We start from the raw sequence: 20,696 nt of genomic DNA, 5'->3' as shown, positions 1-20,696 counted from the left end.
AAACGGGGAAAAAGAGAAAAAGAGGGAGAAAGTGAGAGAAACGTAGTGGGAAGGAAGAAATTATTGTTAGTTATGTTATATTATATCATGATTATGTTATGTTATATTACATAAAAATAAAATATAACTTTATGAAACATAATTTGCTCAGGGCCTGTGTCTTCATTGTTCCTGATGATCGCATTGTCTGTTTAACGAGATATGTAATCCTGTTGTACTGAAACCTCCCGTTTTCAAGTTAATATACACCAAATATATTTCCTTGCACTTCAAATTATTATTGTTTTATATAGTGACATATCATTTTAAGGTCTTAATATAAATCATTTCCCGTCCGTGCTTACGTTCGCATTAGTGGATTAGTGAGATATGTCTGCTCTTCATGAATTCCTAAAATCAGTCCTTAAAATGTCCTTTTTTCTGATCTGAATATCAAAAATCTCAGCTTGCGCTCGCATCACTTGGTTAGTGAAATACGCATGGTCTACGTGAATTCCTACAAACAAGCCTTAAAATGTCCCTCTTCAGGTCTGAATTTCCTAAATTTTCAGCTCGCGCTTCGCGCTCGCAATATTTTATTAGTGAGGTGCGCATGTTAATCATGATTACAATGACTACAAGTGCTTTATGTGTTTGGATGCATATAATTCTAACAAAATCAGCAAGCGCTTGACACTCGCATTAGATTACTATGGTGAGATATGTATACTCTTAAAAGATTCCTAAAATATAGTCCGTTTGGGGGTCAATATATACAAAAATTTCAGCTCGCGCTTCACGCTCGCGTTGTTTGTTTAGCGAGACAGGAATCATGATTACAAAAATTTGCTTATAATGTCCCTTTTTAGGTCTGAATATAAAAAAAATTTCAGCTCGCGCTTCGCGCTCGCATTATGTGATCAGTGACATACATATCCGTTTAATGACATTGTCCTTAAATGTTTCTATTAGGTCAGCATACCTAGCAACTGAGCGCGTTTGGCGCGCTCACCAGGTGACTCAAAACTTTTGCTGGTGCCCCCCCCCCCCCAATGCCGTGACCCACGGTACGCCACTGAAGACATGCATAGAACTGTTTCACCGGAATAATGCAAATCTTTAAAATTCAATAACTTTGTTATTTGTTATCCGATTTTGATCAAATTTTCAGCATTTTGCTCTGTGAATTTTATTGTATTTATTGAGATATAAATATCTTCAGCCTGGACCATCCCTTTAAGCACAATTTTAAGCACTGTATATAGGAAGGTTGTGTAGTGGATATGCATGGATTGCACTTAATAAATGATGCGAGCGCGATGCGCGAGCTAATGTTTTTTGCATTGTTAATCCTAGGACCGGGACATTCGAAGGACATTTTCCAATCATATGAAAATGATGATCATTCTAGCTAGGCGCGACATGAAACTTGTCGATATTCGATTCTGAAAAAGGATATTTTTTTTCCGGTAGATCTATTTTTCAGAGGGGGGGGGGGCACCTGGGAAGCACACCAAATATCTGGGGGATGTGTTTCACCCCACTCCGTAGCTACGCCCCTAGATATGCTTGTTTTCAATGATCCGTCGAGTTTGTAGAAATCAAGCATATTTTCATGCAACTTCTTCTCGACCCTGCGGAAGTGATATTTAACGCATAAGGTCTCATATGGATATTTAAGTTGTGAACTTTTTTTTCCAGAATAGACAGCAATAAAAAAAAATCCCTCAAAATCGTAATTTGCTTGAATGTGCAAATGGGTATTTGCTAGCACCACTGTCCATTGTTCTAACTCAGTCATGCGTGCAATATGAACGTTGAGATGGGCTTTATGTAGGAGGGCCGGTGGAACATATCTTTTCATTGATGTACATCTCATGAAGTAGATTGATGATTATGATGGCAAAAAATTCACACTGAATAACGTTTTCCTTTTTTCTGAGACGCACTGAATAGTAACTTTTACAAATATTCTTAAAACGCTCTGGCTGAGTAACAGTGGCAAACACTATTTTAATGTACACCATTTAAACACCAAAGGTTGTAATATTTTGGCATTTCTTTATGTAATCCAATCATTTCCATGTCATGGTAGCAGTAGAAGTAGTAGCATTAGAAGTAGTAGTAGCAACATGCAGTAGAAGTAGTAGTAGTAGTAGTAGTAGTAGTAGTAGTAGTAGCAGTGGCGTACCTAGGATTTTCCACAGGGGGGCAAATTCGTCCGCCAAAAAAATTAAGAAGCAAAAAAAAAGATCTTCAACCACAAATAAATGATTTAAATTGACAAGCAAAAAAAAAAAGATCTTCAATCACAAATAAAGGATCTCGTCCGCCAAAAAATTTGACAAGCAAAAAAAAAAAAAAAAAGGGCAGGGATATGTCCCTTGCATGGGTTGTGACTCATCAGGGTGGGCAGTCTGCCCCCTCTGCCCCCCCCCCCTCCCGTAGGTACGCTAGTGAGTAGAAGTATTAGTAGTAGTAGCCGTCGTCATGAAAGACACTTGAAAATAGGCCCTACATTTTCTATGTTCTTGAAAGCGTTTTGTGTCCCTGTGCCAAACAGGTGAAACAGGAACTATCGTCGTCTCCTCACAACTCCCTGGTCGTTAGACTAGAGTTTCGGGTCATAAGTAGAGCTCACACAGTGTTTACTAACAAAATACCCTGAATAGAGTCAGTAGGGAGTTGTCCCTGGGTTTAGTGAGGTATGGAAATATTGAAAACTCTATTTGTAATGGCTGTCGATTCGGCCTTGTACTGTTCGAGCCGTTATTCAATGCACAGTACAATCATCAAACGATATCGAGAAATGGTACACGGATATGCCTTCAATTTCGACATCGTCATCATCGCGGGGTGTTTTGAATCTCCTTCCACCATTTTTTTTATCCAGATTTTTTTTCTTTCTGTGTATAAGTTTATGAAAGTGACTATGAACTACTGACAGTGAAGATTACAGAAGAGAAGCCAGGAGCAATATTTACCACAAAATTTCAAGTGCAACTGGTGAGAATTCTAACTTCAAGTTTGCCCAGCTGTGTGATATTTTTGTACTAACTAACTTAATTTTTAATTAACTCTTCTTTGTATTTTTATCATGTTTTTATATTGTACAATTTGAATATGGAAATAAATGAATTGAATTAAACAGTGTTTTGAATCAAGAAAACAGCCACACACATAATGTAGCTTGCACGACAGTATGTATGAACTGATTCTACTCTATAGAATATACCATTATTTATTTAAAGTGCATATTTAGCGAGTACAGAGATATCAAGATTCATTGCAGTCATGGAAGTTTGAAATGCACTCTACAGCTGAGGATTTAAATCGAATTGTACAATTGTTTGATTTTATCACTTCCTATATGTTTTTTAATATTGTATAGGCCTAGGGCAGCTGTTCATCTCAATCATTACATAAATTGCTTTATTTAAAAAAATACGTGCAATACTAGTAATTACTAATGCCAATCAAAATTTAGCTTTAAAATTATTTAGCACATACGTCAACCTTTATTTTTAAAATTGAAAAGTATTGAATATTAATTATATAAATAAATTACAACTAGCATCTTTCATGTTTTGGAAGTAATTCCAAATTATTTTGATGAATTCATTGAATATCATATCAACCTAAACAAATTTAACACAAGAAATGTCAATAAAATGTATGTACCTTTTTATCATTATACTTTTTCAAGAACAATAGTCAGTGTTAAATGCCCGCAGTCTTGAAATCTCATGCCAGATGACCTAAAAAAAAAGCTTAACTACTCGTTCTTTCAGGAGAAAATATAAAGTGTACACTGTTAAAATTATGGTGTTAAAACTGACACCACACTCTAAAAACGAAGATCTACCATGTCTACGAAGAGCTAATTTAGCTCTTAAAGAGCGTGTATAGTGACTGCACGTCGGAGTGCTGACTTGTCTAGTTCAAATTTGAACGAGAAAAAAAATCATCACTCCGAAGTGCAGTCATTAGCTCTTCGCAGATTTTCGTATTTTTAGAGTGCAGTTGGTGTTAATATAGGACCACACCCTGAGGTGTTAAAATTACACCCTATAGAGATTGAACATAACATCAAATAATGCAAATGTAACAACCAAAGGTGTTGTAATAACACCTATAGGTGTAAAACTAACACTGTCAATTTAACACCTGTGTAAATGATTTGGTGTGGTCCTCTATGTCATCGGTTAACACCACAGTTTTTGCTGTGTATCTACTTAAGTATGAATAACTTTATTTTTAATTGATTGTCTTTCATGTGTTTACATTTGTTATGTTTATGTTATCATGGGTATTGTAGGTTCATGTTAGATTTATGTTTGCAATATGTTATTTTGTATTAGATTTTAGCGTGGGGGTAAATTTGGCTATTGTTGCTTATTGTTTATCCCTTGCATCCTCCACACTTCATCTTCGCTATCTCTTTTACAATGTTATGCATGATGAATGATGTATTTTGTCATTTGTATTGATTTGTAAACTTGATCTTTTTGATGTGTTTTTAAAATGATGTGAACAAAATTCAATTGCATTTAAAGCGTTTTAGGGACCTGCAGAAGGAACCGAAATATAGGCGTAAGTGGGGGGGGGGGGGGGGGGGGTGAGAGAAAGGAAAGAGGGAAAGGGAAAGATAGAAGAGTAGGAAAGTGCCGTTTAATCAGGACTCCGTAACACGAAGGTTTGCAATGATCAATCGCTAAATACAAAAGACCAATCAAGATCATCGTTGGATGCGCGCTCTGTTTGAAATACTGACCGGGAACCAATCAGTGCGGTTCTTTCATATTTGCAATTTGCCCACTCAGAAAGGAAAGAGGGAAAGGGAAAGATAGAAGAGTAGGAAAGTGCCGTTTAATCAGGACTCCGTAACACGAAGGTTTGCAATGATCAATCGCTAAATACAAAAGACCAATCAAGATCATCGTTGGATGCGCGCTCTGTTTGAAATACTGACCGGGAACCAATCAGTGCGGTTCTTTCATATTTGCAATTTGCCCACTCATCTAAAATAAGGGCATCACCTCTGGACCAGGTTATGTCTTTACGTTTGTCTAAAGTCAACTTTTTTTTTGCGGGGGGATAATTCAACTCATGGGCCGAATCATTTTCGATTCGGCCCATCGCTCTAATATCAAAATATTGCTCTTCACCTTTAGTACCCCCCTCGAAATAGACATAAATGATATAGTTCAAAGCTCTCTTGCTATACAAAGGAAGGCATATCCCCTCTATCCAATTAGATAATAATAGAAATTATATAGTTCAAAGCTCTCTTGCTATACAAAGGAGGGCATATCCCCTCTATCCAATTAGATAATAATAGAAATTATATAGTTCAAAGCTCTCTTGCTATACAAAGGAAGGCATATCCCCTCTATCCAATATTCTAAGGTTTAATGTTATCTTTGGTGTACTCCTTTTATAAGTGAGGATGATTTTTTCCCTTAGTTTTTTAGTGATATTTTTAATTATTCACCCGTTTCCTTGATACATTTTGACCACTATCGGGTATCCTACTTTTATCAGTAATATCTACCTCCCAAGAAGGAAAAAGCGTTTGCTTTACAGAACTTCGTTTGCAGTACTGTATTGTATTGTGTTGTATTTATTTCCATTCATAATAATGTAAAATACAAACAAATGTTACATGAGGTATGATTACAAAATAAAATACAAAACTGGGTATATATGAATGGCTGGATTGCCAACTCAGATTGGTAATGTTCACCACTCTGTTCTGCCTAGGGGTCCAGAACATAATTTATGATAACATAAACTGTACTTTAAACATCTTAAACACGCAGACAAGAACTACATAAAACAAAATATAAAGTAATGAAAACGGGACATAAAACCAAATATAAGATAATGAGTTATAGCTACACGCATATATTACACCCCCGTCAAAACAACGCGTAGCTCAGAGATCAATATAATTTGAAATCATAGAGCTCAGAGAAGTAATAAATGTTGTAAAATGTGTAATAAATTTCATATCTAAAGGTAAGTCATTATATAGTCGTGAACCTCTACACACAAACATTCTACGGTATTTTTCTGTTTTTGGTTTGTATTATTTACATTACCTACGGATCTTAAATTATGAGCAATTACAATATTGAAATGAATCTGCTAAATATAATGGAGCCAGACCGCCTTCAATGATATGAATACCATTTTATATACATGAATATTTCTTCGTGATTGTAATGACCATCATTGAGTCGTTGGTGTATTTCTCTATTAGATATTTGATTTTGCGGTTTAATATTCAAAATAATACGGCCAGCTCTGTTCTGATTTTTTTAAAGACGTTCGGTAATATTTCTTATTTGTGGATTCATTGACATTATGGGCGTAGTCAAATAGGCGAAGAATAATTGAATTATACAATAATTTTAAATAACTTTCGGTTACAAAATGACTTAGACCTGTTGAATATAATTTAAAAAGCTTGTTAGTTTTCTTACACAGTTCTTCAATATGGGTATCCCACTTTAATTTTGGATCGAGATACATGCCTAAATATTTAACAGAGTTAGATTGCTCAATGGGTTTTATCACATATTTCAACATATATCTTTGCACATTTTGATAACATAGTATTAGTTCCGAAAAGCATAGAATTCGTTTTATCAACATTAAGGCTTGGTTTGTTGTGGCATAGCCAGTTATATATGTATGTTATATAGATCGAGTTTTATGTAGTATTCTATTTCATTGATATCTTTTCCAGGAAAATTAATAACCGTCGTCTGCGTAAAGATGCAGTTTACAATATTTTATATGTTTAGTAATATCGTTTATGTATAATGTAAAGAAAATGGGCCCAAGTGACTCTGTGGAATTCCATACTCTATACTTGAGACATTTGATGTAATATTGTCGATACATTCCGGTTGTAAAGTGCAAAGCATCTTCTGAAACCCCAATCTTATCTATCTAATTTTAACATCCAAAGTGGAAAAGGTATTTTTCAGGTCAATGAATACTGCCCCCGTATTAGTCCGGGGGCTGGCGGAGTTTATTCGGCTGATTGGGTACATAAGGTTGGATGGTCCCAACATGTTGGCATGATATCAGTGGTCAAGAAACTGTGCTGCTGCGCGCCGGGTCATATCCTGTACGGAAGGCCCAGAGGACCCCATTTTTGTCGGCCATCTTGGATTTTTCATGAAAATCAATTATTTTCATATTTTCGCACAAACAAATGAAAAATATTAAATAAATACGCATTTCACAATGATTTAGATAGTATAAATCGATTGCAATCGTTTTCTGGACAGTCCGGTTAATATTTTTTGATAAATATAAGAATTCATGCCAAAATTTTCATGTTATTAGGCAAAAAATTGCATGTGCATTGATATTTTTCTGTTTTGTCATTAATATCAACAATTCATGCAAAATATCAGCATTCTACACGAAAGAGGATATTATTAACGAGAACATTGATATGCTTTATGAGAGTATCTATGTCTTAACTTGCTTAGATATAGGAAAAATACCCAAAATGTATTCCCCGATATTGCGATAAAATGACACCAAAAAAGCAACCTCCGTCACTAGTTCACTAGTGATACCGACTACAATGCGCTCGCTGGCTTGCCTTTCAAAAGAGTACAATAGACTCAATCGGTCTTGCCTCCCCTTTGTTGGTGTGACCAGCACGCATAAATGCATGTATAGCGTCGCGTTAGAAAAGTGTATATTACATATATGGATATGAGGGCAAAAGGCGCTTTTTACATATTAAAGCAAATTTTATGTTAATGAAACCTCTTGGAAAAGTTAGAGGAGGCATTGCTCTGCATGTCGCAAGCAATTACATTTGGGCACCTTAAAACATAGTCCCGCAAGAGCCTGTCGAAGGTATCCCACCCTTATCCGAAGCTTGACTATTAAAATATCTTGCCTTTTGGAGCCCTTAATGTGGCAAAATGGTGCTTCGGATAGGTGAAAAACAACATGTACCCGATCAGAGAGATGTGGCTTCAACGAATTAGAGGACGAGATCGAGCCCCCAATGATGACATGGATTTTGACGAATCATGTCGGTGGAGAACCTGGCCGCAGATGGGGTCCTTAGTTATCTCGTCACCGATGTAGTCCCTCAGTTTTAACTTCGACTGCCTGTACTAACATCTGTGGTCTATTCTAGCTTAGGTGGTTATCCCTGAATTACTGAAAATAACCTCCTAATAAACCTTACCCTTACTAGGACTAACTGTAAAATTTCTTTAAAGTAATTCAAAGAATTTCAATAACAGATGAGTGCATAAAGCAATACATTCTTTATAACAAAAGACACTTCCTGTGCACTTGCACAAATCTATTTATTAAAGAGAACTGTATTGTATATAACTATTTAAAACACTTGTACAAAATATGTCATCCACCTGATAGGGATGTGATGGATATTCCTAACACATGTACATTTTTACCTAGGTTTAAATATTCACAACACATGAGCTATCTTTATAAACTCAGAACATGAGTCTAATCAAAGGAATTATATTCAATAAATTTCTTACCTGACATACACTGGAATAACTTTTGCTATCTTGTATTAATCATATTTATGTGGGAACGTACGTAATATCTAGAAGTGATTCATTGATCAAATAAGTAAGTGATGGAAGTATGACCAGTGCCAATAATTTTAGTATTTGATCAATAATACATCTATACCAGAAGAAGTTTTTTTTTATAATTTAATCTTTTGAAACATCCTCTTCCGTTACTGCTGTAAAATAAAAAGATGAATCCAAGTTACATTGTTCCGGCACTATTCTAAAAGAAATAGAAATCTTGGATACTAAATCAGCCCCAATATTTGAAAAAACCAATTATTAAAACTATCACTTCGCTCAAATATCTGTTCTTTGTTGGTTTTAAAAAACAGAGCTGGTTTTCTTAATAACGATATCATAACAGTCCATATATTTCCAACATTTAGTTTTATTTGTGTTATTTGATCATTATAATCATTATGTTTTCTTTGCTTACCTAATTTCGTACGTGATTTTATTCCTTACCTTTCTATATTCTCTAATCTAGAATTCATCTTTATTTTCCAGGCCTTTTTCTTAAATTTCTCTCTTTCTCGAATCAATTTAAGTATATCTGAGTTCATCCAGGGAGACATTTTTACTCCGTATTCTCTTACGTCTGATGGACATACAGTGGTCAACAACTGACATTAAAAGCTATTCCCATTTGATATGCTTCATTTATATTATCATAATAAAGTATATCATGCCAAGACTGGTTAACTAATTTTAGTCCGCTTCCAGACAGTGGCGTACCTAGGATTTTCCACAGGGGGGCAAACCGTCCGCCAAAAAATTTGACAAGCAAAAAAAAAAAAGAGCTTCAAGCTCGTCAGGGGGGGGGGGGGGGGGGGCAGGGATACGTCCTTTGCATGGGTTGTGGCTCGTCAGGGGGGGGGGCAGACTGCCCCCTCTGCCCCCCCCGTAGGTACGCTAGTGCTTCCAGATCAATAACAGATAGTTTTCTGTAGTTAATAATTTTAGAAGCGTCTTCATGTTTTGATTTCCATCTCATTAAGTGGTCACTGATTCCAATGTGAATCACGCCATATTTATTTATATTGTCAAGTGAATTAGTAGTCATATGATCTATAAGAGACATTGAATTGCGCGTGACCCTTGTGTAGTCGCTTCTATTAATTTGTTCTGAAGAATATAAATTGTGAATTTCATGTAAACGTTTAGTGTCGGTCGATAATGTAGACTTTAAGATGTCAGTTAGTATCACCCGTTATAACATAATTTTGATTGCACTTGTTAAAACGGTCAAGATAAGATAAATAGTTATCATAATGCTGGAATATATCAGGATGGCAGTTTGGCGGCCGATGCCATGCAGGTACTAAAAATAATTGGGTTTGAAAACTTTGGACGTATCATTAACGATTTTTTTAATGAGTTCTGTACTTCATAATCAATTTCTTCACTATGTTTACTATGTGAATTGCACGGTAGTTGTTTAAGCAAGGGTTTAAAATCTTAAATAACCATGCTTAAATTATTGATAATTAGATATTTTAATTTAAACTTTGTTGTTTAAGATTTTAAACACTTGTTTAGAATGTTTAAACAACTGCTGTGCGATTCACATTGTAATCAGCGTTGTTTAGAGTGTTCAAAAGATAACGAGTTATGGATATAAACAGCAACTCCACCTCCATGTCCATTTCTGTCTCGACGGATAAGGTGATAATTGCCAATATCTAATTCACTATTGAATATCAATTCATCTAAAAACGTTTCGTTCAATAGTAGTACATGCATTTTATAATCCTATTTCATAAATGTTTCGAAGGAGGCTACGAATATTCAAGTGTACAAATCTGAGACCTTAACTTTGTAAGTCTAGTCAAATTGCAACGGGTTTTCTATTTCTGATAAGCAAGGAATTTTGGTATTCACCTTGTTGTTAAAGGAGAATGAAACCCTTGAAACCAGCCGAATCCATATCAAAGAGGAAAATCAAAGAAACATATTGTTGAAAGTTTGAGGAAGATTAAATGAATAATAAGAAAGTTATGAGCATTTGAATATTGAGATCACTAATGCCATGTAGATCCTCCCATTGGCAATGCGACCAAGATCTGTGATGTCACACACGTACAACTCCCTCATTACTTTAGTACTTATTTAACTTATATAGAGTCTATCACAAGGTGAGGTGTTCTCTTTATGAGAGGACAAGTACAGAGGTTTCACAACATTATATCAATGATGAATCGTTTGTCATATGATTAGAATGAGCAAAAAGAGATGTTTTGGGGTATATTTTCAGCATCCAAAAGGGGAGAGTTGTTCATCTGTGACATCATAGATCTTGGTCGCATTGCCAATGGGAGGATCTCCATAGCATTAGTGATCTCGACATTCAAATGCTCATAACTCTTCTATTGCTAGTCCTATTTTACTCAAACTTTTGTTGATCTTATTCTTTGATTTTTCTGCTTTCACAAAAGCTAACTTGCTCCAAGAGTTTCATTCTCCTTTAACATGAGTGGTACAGGGAGTGTTATCATATTCACCAGATAAAAAAGGCAAGAAATTGAAAAGACAGTTAGTACATTGCGAGTTTAAAAACAGTTGAGTAGGATCATCATATAAATCATTATTTTAGCACATTTGTGTGAACCCACTTTTTACAGACAGTATATTGTAAAGCTCTTTGAGTATTTTTTAGATCTAACTCGGTGGTGAAATATGGTTGATATTGATCTGTATCCTTTTATTTCTGTTTATACCATTATGAGCAACAGCGGGATCGAGCAGCATCACCCTCAAGATCATTACCACTACGATCATTAATCACCAGTGAAGAAAGATTATGTTGCAAACAATATATGTTTATGTTCGCAGGTAATATCAATGGATCAATCGCAAAGCAACGATGTCCCCATCTCTAACTGGAAGTGGGGTTACGCTATCCTACTCTCCAAATTCGTGATCAATATTTGGGCTGGCATCCCCAAATCATTCGGCGTTCTCCTTCCTGAGATGGTTGATAGATTCAGCGCGAATTACGCCACTTTAGGATTCGTCTGTAGTATTCCCGGTACAATCACGCTCTTTTTAGGTGAGTATATAAGTTTCGTATTTTCGCCCACCCCCTTGAAGAAAGATGCGGTTCTGTGAACTCATTCCATCGATGCAAATGAACATGTAACATGTCGCTGTGGGGGCGGGGTTGATCATATATATATAAAAAAAACAATTCGCAAACCACAATCAGATGGCAATTTTTACATTTTTGTACACGGTTTGAAAATAAGTGAGGGGAGGGGGGGGGGGGGGCTGAAGCCTCCCCAGCCCTACCCCAACCCCCCGCCCCTGCGCTGTTTATAGCTAATTTAGTTTTCATTTTCGTTACAGTAACCAATCAATCATAAAAGAAGCACTTTTGTTAGTCTTTATGTTACTCCATAAGCTCTCACCTTTTTTTCTTCTTTTTTTTTCAAACTAAAAAACAGACTTTGCACGAAACAGTAGCCTTCATCTTGCCATACTTGAGTTCAGTTCATTGGCAGAACATATTCGCACAGACCAAATCTTGATTCAAGAATTCTTGAGTTGGGTTTCACCTATTTTGGTTTTGTTTGTTTCATCATCCCCCTTTCTTTTGGTTTCGTATATAGCCTATAGGCCAATGTAGGGTTTTGTTTTGATATTGCTTTGTTATGATTTATTATTCTTTTTTTGTATATGATATGATAACCCGCCTTTGGCTTATGGAGGGCTATTTTACTGTGTTGAAATAGAATAAAACAATCAGAATCAGCCAATCAATGCCATTTCTATTACTCCCTTTGCTCTTGCAGAAAAAAAATATATAGTGTATATTTAAACTTAAAATTACCGTTTAGCATAAATTCATTCTTGAAAATTTCCCCGCTAAACCAATAAATCTCCATTTCCAAGACTGTATATCAGTTTCAGATAACTTAAAATATTTAACTACTTTTTTCCAAAGGGAGCGCACGAATTGGCATTTAAGGAACAGGGCATGCAGTGTGTGTATGTTTCAAACTTAAATACAGTTTCATTAGTATAAACACTTCCATGGAAATCTGAAAACCTGCTACAGAGCATAATACGAACCTGTAATTCTTAAAATATATTTCTCAATTCCATATCAGTAAGACTGCAGATCATAATAAATTTGCAGTTTCTGAATGAAGTAATAAAAAACTTTCCCTGACTTCAAACCAGATAAGAGTTCACTATTGTCAATGGATTAATACAGAATATTTCCATTCAAGAATATCGATTTGCATACAGTTATATCCTTATACTCTTATGGAATTATTGAACATATGGCATGGACATATGTTTATTTGACCTACATCATAACACACACGCACAACAGGGCTTACGCTCATTTTAATATGCATGCACGCAAGTCCTTACCATCCCCAAGCACTCGCATATACCACCCACACACGCCATCTCCTAAACCCAAACACGCGTACACCCCACACACATACCGACACACACACCCTCGCGCGCACCAACACCAATACACACACCCGTGCGCGCACACCCGCATATTTCATTATGATTTATCGCGATTGTAATCTTCATGACAGGTCCCTTTGCTTCCTTGGTCCTCAAGCTCGTTGATCATCGTGTTGCTGCTATGTCAGGAGCGGTAATAATCGGAGTGTGTCTAATATCATGTGGCTTCACCTACAATATCACTGCTTTCGGTATCCTTCTTGGACTTACAGGTAAGGGACTGAAATGAGAGCGAGGTCTCTCTCTCTGAATTACCAAGAATATAGTCTGGCCAGGTACTTTTCATAACTACATCAGCAGGTCGAACCATGCTGGTATTATTCCCGCTTTCCCTTTTATCAATTTTTCTAAGCGTCTTTCACTTTTGCATTTATTCTTTAAATATCTACTGACCGTCTGCAACGTGTATCGGAGTTGTCAATATTTTGAGTGTGGTGCTTAGAATAATGTTGTGCATCATGTTGATAAGTGCTCAAACAAAGCAATTCATATCAACCTCGTCTGGCTGGATACCATGGCTCTGGGAAGGGGGGGGGGGTGGGTGCTGGGGATGCACCCCCTAAGCTTTTTCAGGTGGTGCTGCGTGTGTTATTTGCCTAAGGCAACATCCCCTGGCATGGACTGATTTCTTTTACCAGGGGGTGCTGGCTTAAGGACGTTCCATAGTTAAAGTGAAATCCATGTCAATTTCACCAAACTTTGCACATAGATACTTTAAAACCTTAATATTCGAAATATGCAAAAATTAACATAGGTCCATGTGCTTGATTTTTAGCTATAGAGCTTCAAAATTCACCCAAATTGATGTTCTTAAGAATTGCGCATTCAAAAGAGTTTTGTATTTTTAGACCGCCCAAGATTACTACAATGAGTTTAAACCTCTATTACTCAGTCAAAATACATGAAAAAGTCATCAAATTTCGCAAGAGAGTTAATAATTGTATCGTTAGAATGGAGAATCTTTTTATAGTGCTATTTGTTTGCAATTTTAAGTTTAACAGCACTGCCAGTTCTTAAAAATGGCGTAAAAGATAACAAAATCCCAATCTAAAAAATGTGAAATTTCAGTAAAAAACTCCAAAAGTTTAATAAATGCTGCACTTTATTCAAAATCCATGTCATTTTCACCAAAATTTGCAGAGTTGTAGAGGAAGGTATACCTAGGAGGTACAAACATAAAAAAAATAGGGGTTCATGTGCTTGTTTTTAAACTATCAGCATTTTTATTAGAGCAAATGTGCTTTTTAAAACACCAAAAATGCGCCGAAAGCTTTGTATCTATGTGAAGAAAAAATCAAAACCACTCTACCATTTATTCAAACTCGGGGTAATATTCGTGATTCTTGGCAGCACTACAGAGTAAAGTATTTAGAAATTGTAGAGATTTTTTTTTGAATGGTCCATGGAATAATTCCATTTTTTAGCTTCATGAAATAACACTTCGGATCTGCAGTTAAAGTGCAGAAGATGAGAAAAATCAGCTCGTACCCGCAGCTATTTAATCACCTGTTCATCCATTGTGACGTCAGCGCGCAGAGTGTAAACTATGCGCAGATCATAATGCGCACAAACATAACTGTGGAACGTCCTTAATTTTGAGAAGGAAAACATAATTAGCACATGCAGCCCCCAGATAAATCTTGGGGTGCTTCAGCGCCCCGCTTCCTAAGGCTATGCCCCCTGGAAATTAAGTTGACAAGCAAGCAATTAAACAACAACAAAAATACATTAAAAAACAAGTTTATTGCTCCCCAATGAAGGAGAGATTTGAGAGCAATAACTTTTTTTTTTTTTATCTCTGACGAAAATCCCCCAAAATTACTCTAGTATCCCCTTTCAAACATGATTGTTCCCAGGGCTCTACTGAATACAGGCGGTAGGGAAGTGAAGATCCCTCTTCAATAATAAAGGAAATATTACATTCGGTTAGCCCTCAACAGTTGTAATGTTTGCCTTGCCTGTAAGTTATCATTACAGTACTGAGATGATGAGTCATACATCATGTTCATGCTATCATTTCTTCATGATATTCTCAATTTCATTCGCAGGTGTCAGATCTTTTGTATATTTACCAATTACGCTCCAGTTGAACCAATATTTCAAGGAGAACTTCGTTTTGGTCAATATGCTAGCATCCTTCGGTACAACAGTTGGTATAATGTTCCTACCTATCATTACTGAGCGGTCGCTGGAAGCTTACGATTATCATGGAGCGTTTCTGATACTTGGTGGAATCGTGCTTCATATGGTTGCAGCGGCAGCCGCCATTCGGAAACCGATATACAAGACCACAGGCCATATCACTGAACAGGCTGCTTGTGATAGAGATACATCAGAGATCGACTGTCATGAACTTTGTGGCGATAAGAAATGTAGCTTAAAGATTGAAGGAAGTAAACAAGTTCAAGGGACGACGAAATGTGGATCAAATAGGGATACGACTGAGCTTGTTGCAGATGTTAGTTGGCATCACACAGGAAACACTTGTACTACTGCGAAACATTTCAAGGACCTAAACAATGTAAATGGAGGAAAACGGTGTCAAGATGATGGAGTGATATCATATGACGATGACATTAACCGAAATGAGCAGGAAAATATTCCTTTGGCAGATTATGGAAGCTATCCTGACATACCCAATAAAAAGCGCGACAGGTTGACTTCTACTGATGCTAATCAGGATCATGGTGACGGTTCTCAGAATACATTCTGCTCGCTATTAATATCACGCTGTAAACTCTTCATGACCAATGAAATGCTATTCTTGATATGCATCCCATCGATTTTCTTTTATGTTTATGGTTTCGACGCTTGGGTATTGTTCCTGGTGCCTCACGCAGAAGACCTTGGAATCAGTTCATCTAAGGCCGTTTTCCTGTCTTCAATTGGTGGAGTCGGTGGGCTAATTGGCAGATTAATTGTTATATTTTTACTCTTTAAGAAAATCGACATGATCAAAATCTACATCTTAGTCGGTTTTATAAACAGTTTGACCTTTTTCTTGGATTTCATCGGTGAATCGTTCCTCGTTCGTTCAGTCTGGGCATTCATTCAGGCAGTCTGCTTTTTCATACAGGACACGTCTGGTGCAACGTATCTGAAATTAGTTTTGAGAGATGAAAGCAACTTCAGTTTCGCCCTTGGGCTGATAATGCTTGCTCAAGGTTGTGGCAGTATCTCTTCCGGAGTTTTCACAGGTAAGATGATGAGTATAAATTAGGGCGAGAAAAAGGGGCGGCATAGGCTTAATTGGTTGAACAGTCCTCTGATCATTGCCTTGCTTTGCTGTATCAAGTGATGACAAAACAGCATAAAAGAATATAGTTGTAAGACGAAAACAAGATGAAAAAAATATTTCGGTCTAGGCCTGCCGTCTTCTTGTTTTGCAGTTTGACATAAAATTCCAAACAATTGCCAATTACATTTGCAATTAGGATGGAGAAACTGAAAAACTAATTTCAAATAAATGAATGAAACCTAATTTTAGATAGACATGTTAGATAAATACACTATTATAACGGCTCCTTTCAAAGGCCAATTTTCAAACAATATGATATAATTTCTAACACAATAAAGCCACGAAGAGTGTAAAATAATGAGTAGAGTTCTTGTGGAAGAAATAACCATAATCATAATATTTAAGTGATCAGAAATAGGGGTGGTATTAATTCTCAATTTTTTTTCAGCAAAATGTATTAATTAAATGAAATTTACAAGAAGAGAATCAATAATGCATAAAATGAGTTGCTTGTAGCTAAGGATATTTACTTTTCTCTCAAAGTAATATAATTCTAAAAATATCTATGTTCTCTTATAGGCATCTTACTGGACTTCACTCAGTCCTACACCAAAGTCTTCATGATAACTGGAATCAGTAGCGCATGCTACACCGTCAACGTAATAGTCATATTTATACTCTTAAAAGGGAGATTGGATACATAAATGACGAAACCAGCATCTCTGATGGAAACACCATATCAGCTAAAAAAAAACAACGACTTAATTAATTTTACCAAGGGGCGCTTTTTATTAATTTTGATATCAGACATTCTTATCTATGTAAATATGAAAGTTTGAAAAATTACAAAAACCCCTCAATAACGTTTAGCATCTCGAGTTTGAGCGTAATGTATTTTTATTACTACATCATCATATCGTATCATTTAAAGTAATGAGTCGAATGCTAATGGAATCATAAAATGAGAAGTTTAGATATTATGCAGAAATGAAAAAAAAGAAACGTTGCATGAATAATACTAATGTACTGATCCGTGAGGTCCACGCGGGGTGAATTCTCATTCTTCATATTGACGGTTGTGCGTTATTTATCAGTAGTTCGTAAAGAGTAAATTGTTAAACAAATACCTCTTTGATTCAACATGTCTTTATTAAGGATTTCATCCAAAATGAATTACATCAACTCGAGGTAAATCTCCAAACCTTCCTGTTCTGTAAACAACAGTCAACCAATATATTTCAACAACCAAATAATAATAAGGGAATGAAATGCCTTAAAATGTACATACTACGTGTAAGAGAACGAAACCACGCCCCGACCCTCTATGTCGATCTCAAAATATATGATGATTAGTATTCATGAATGATTGCCGAGAACATACTTCTATACTGCGCGTCCCCAAAAAATGTCCCTCTGACATAGGACTAAATTAATTCTAAAATGTGGTAGTACTCTCAAATAAATATTCATGAGTAGAAAGCTCATTTCATGATCTAACTTCTATGGAAATTTAATTGGTCGCGCTTCTGCGGTTTTGAATACACACTCTGCTACGTAACAGTGGAGCATTTTAGCTCATTCCAAGTTTGCATGCATATCTGCATTGTCTATGGCATGTTAACCCCCATTTTTACATCCAGGATCTGAGCAGGGAAATTTCCCTAATCCTATCCAGGCTCATCAAATCATAAACTTGGGCATGTTCGGAAGGACAAGGAAAAAAAAAAAAAGTTTGTTTGATGATTGATAAGGGGAATCAGTGCACCAACTTGACAGAAAATGGGAATGATTGATGAGTGAAATAAGCTGAAAAATAAAGGGGAATCCACAAGCTAATCACCATTTGTGAAAAGGAACTTTACCAGAGAAAAATTTGACTTTTTCTTTTAAAAAGTTACATTGAAATAACTTGACCACAGTAGCTTATTAACTAAAACAGTAATAAAACAAAAATGCAGTATCAGGCATGAATTAGGCATGAATCAGACATGACCCATTGTCTTAATCACTATGCATCTCCCATTATCAAACAGGAAATGAACTGTCAAATATTGTTTTTGCCCTTCTGAACATGCTCAACTTTGTGATTTGATGAGCGCCTGGTTAGATCATGGAGATTTCCCTGGTCAGATCAGGGAATTCCTTGGTCAGAATGGTCAAAGGGAGTTGATATGCTAGAAAGTGTAGAACACACAGTAGTGCTGCATGAATGCAAACTTGGAATGGGCTGAAAAGCACCCGTAATAGACTGTATTCAAAACCACTGAAGCGAGACCAATGAATTTTTTTATAGAAGTTAGAACATGAGATGGGCTTCCTAGTTCCATACATTTCATTGAGAATAATTTTTAATTTTTGGAAGTAATTTAGCCGCATATCAGAGGGACATTTTTTTGGGACGCGCTGTTTAATTGCATCGCCCCATATTTGAATTTACTCCAACACCCCCCCCCCCCTGCCTATATATCACCGGACCAAAATAATGCTGGTTGTGTGATGCTATTATGATACTGCAACAAATAATTAAACAAATGGTCAAAAGAATTTTAGTGAAGGTAACTTCTTCTTTCTTATTTATTTACATACAACAGGTAACTAAGTGTTAAAGAATATTAAATGAATTATCTTACATAATATCTTAAAGATTCGGCTATGAGTAATCCAAAATTATGATAGTCCTATATAACAATCAAAATTGGCTGGCAAGGAGTTCCTTAAATGAAAGTCCAAAATGCTGGCGATGATGAAATTGATGTTGAAACCTGATGAATAATAAGTCACTTTAACGAGTTGTTCATGTCCGTGAAGACGAAGTTGATGATGATAAACAGTCAGTTTCAGCAATCCATGGGTTGACAAATGTTCTGTAAAACAGGATGACGATCTATATAAGAACTAAGAATTCCTCTCTCAAAATAACTACAAACAGTTTATTGATGGTGTGCAAATAATTCCACAGAAGATGAATTTAGTATTCCAGTTGGAAATAAACTATGCTCTGACATAAAGTCTGGTGTGAAACTCTGAGTTCCGATCTGATGTACTTATGTCCTTGAAGAAACTGCCAACTTATACATGTTATATATATAAATTTCCACTATTCTGAAAGCTTCTAGTATTGTCCTTAAAAAGAACATTCTCCTTCTTTCTAGAGCAATCCTAATGCTAGAAGACTCTTGAATGACTTCAGTGAAATTAGCAATGTGAACAACACTGCTAATCCTTTTTGTTTCTTTTTCACTACCTCTTGCAGGCCCTACTGTCTACCAAGAATCTTTGTAAATTAGACAAATACCAATCATTACTATGCATCATGGCTACATACTGAAGCTTAATTAAGACATTCTGGAATGTTCTTATTATGCAATGAACTTCCTTCGCGAAAAAAAAAATTAATGAATATAAATGTAATTTCTCTTACAATTCTTCTTATACATAACAATGTGCTCTTTTAAAACATTATAGAGGAATATTTTAAGCATTTTATTTTTGTAATCGTTAAGGCAATACCGAAAAGGGGGGTGTTCAAACCTTGCCAATTAATATGTAGATCTCAAAATAGATTATAATTAGTATTCATGAATGATTGCCGAAAACAAACTTCAATATGATACCATCGCCCCCTATTTGATTTTACTCCACCCCTCCCCTACATCACCAGACAAAAATAGTGCTGGTGGTATGATGTGCCCTTTTTTTCAAATTATAAGTGGATCGCCTCTGGCAGTCTCACCTGCATTCCGCAATTGAATATAGCAGTGCTGACTTTAAAGGAGAATGAAACCCTAAGAACAAGATAGCTTGTCTGAAAACAGAAAAAATCAAAGAAACAGATCAACGAACGTTTGATAAAAATTGGACAAATGATGAGAAGGTTATGAGCATTTGAATATTGCAATCACTAGTGCTATGGAGATCCTCACATTGGCAATGCGACAAAGATGTGTGATGTCACTTAAGAACAACTCTCCCCATTACACTAGTATAATTATATTGCACTTAAATTGCCTCTGTTATCACATCTATCAGTGGATCATGCATTCTTTCTATAGGAGGGCATGTAATAAAAAAATTGAAGAATATATCATGGATAAATGTTTGTATCACCATAAGAAAAAGCAAAAAGAGACATTTGGGGGTATTTTATAGTCCATCAATGAAAGGGAAAGTCGTTCACATGTGACAACACACAAGTCATCCTTGTCGCATTGCCGATTGGAGGATCTCCATAGCATTAGTGATTGCAATATTCAAATGCTCATAACTTTCTCTCTGTTTGTCCGATTTTTCTCAAACTTTCGTTGATCTGTTTCTTTGATTTATCTGTTTCGACTTAAGCCTACTTATTCCAAAGGTTTCATTCCCCTTTAAAAACTACTATAAAATAATTATTCAAAAAA

General features: G+C 35.9%; 1 protein-coding gene across 1 annotated transcript; it reads left to right on the top strand.

The window, feature by feature from the left end:
- The first annotated feature begins 2,570 nt into the window (after positions 1-2,570).
- Positions 2,571-19,304, top strand: LOC129280889 (uncharacterized). The gene is made up of 5 exons (XM_064112405.1): positions 2,571-2,985; positions 11,403-11,619; positions 13,130-13,270; positions 15,107-16,255; positions 16,876-19,304. Exons 2-5 carry the CDS (start codon positions 11,412-11,414, stop codon positions 16,998-17,000), a joined length of 1,623 nt encoding a protein of 540 aa, XP_063968475.1. The 5' UTR covers positions 2,571-2,985; positions 11,403-11,411; the 3' UTR covers positions 17,001-19,304.
- Positions 19,305-20,696: the final 1,392 nt, after the last annotated feature.

The sequence above is a fragment of the Lytechinus pictus genome, chromosome 17 (assembly GCF_037042905.1).
Source record: "Lytechinus pictus isolate F3 Inbred chromosome 17, Lp3.0, whole genome shotgun sequence".
NCBI lineage: Eukaryota > Metazoa > Echinodermata > Echinoidea > Temnopleuroida > Toxopneustidae > Lytechinus > Lytechinus pictus.
This window is presented reverse-complemented; position numbering and strand designations above follow the sequence as displayed.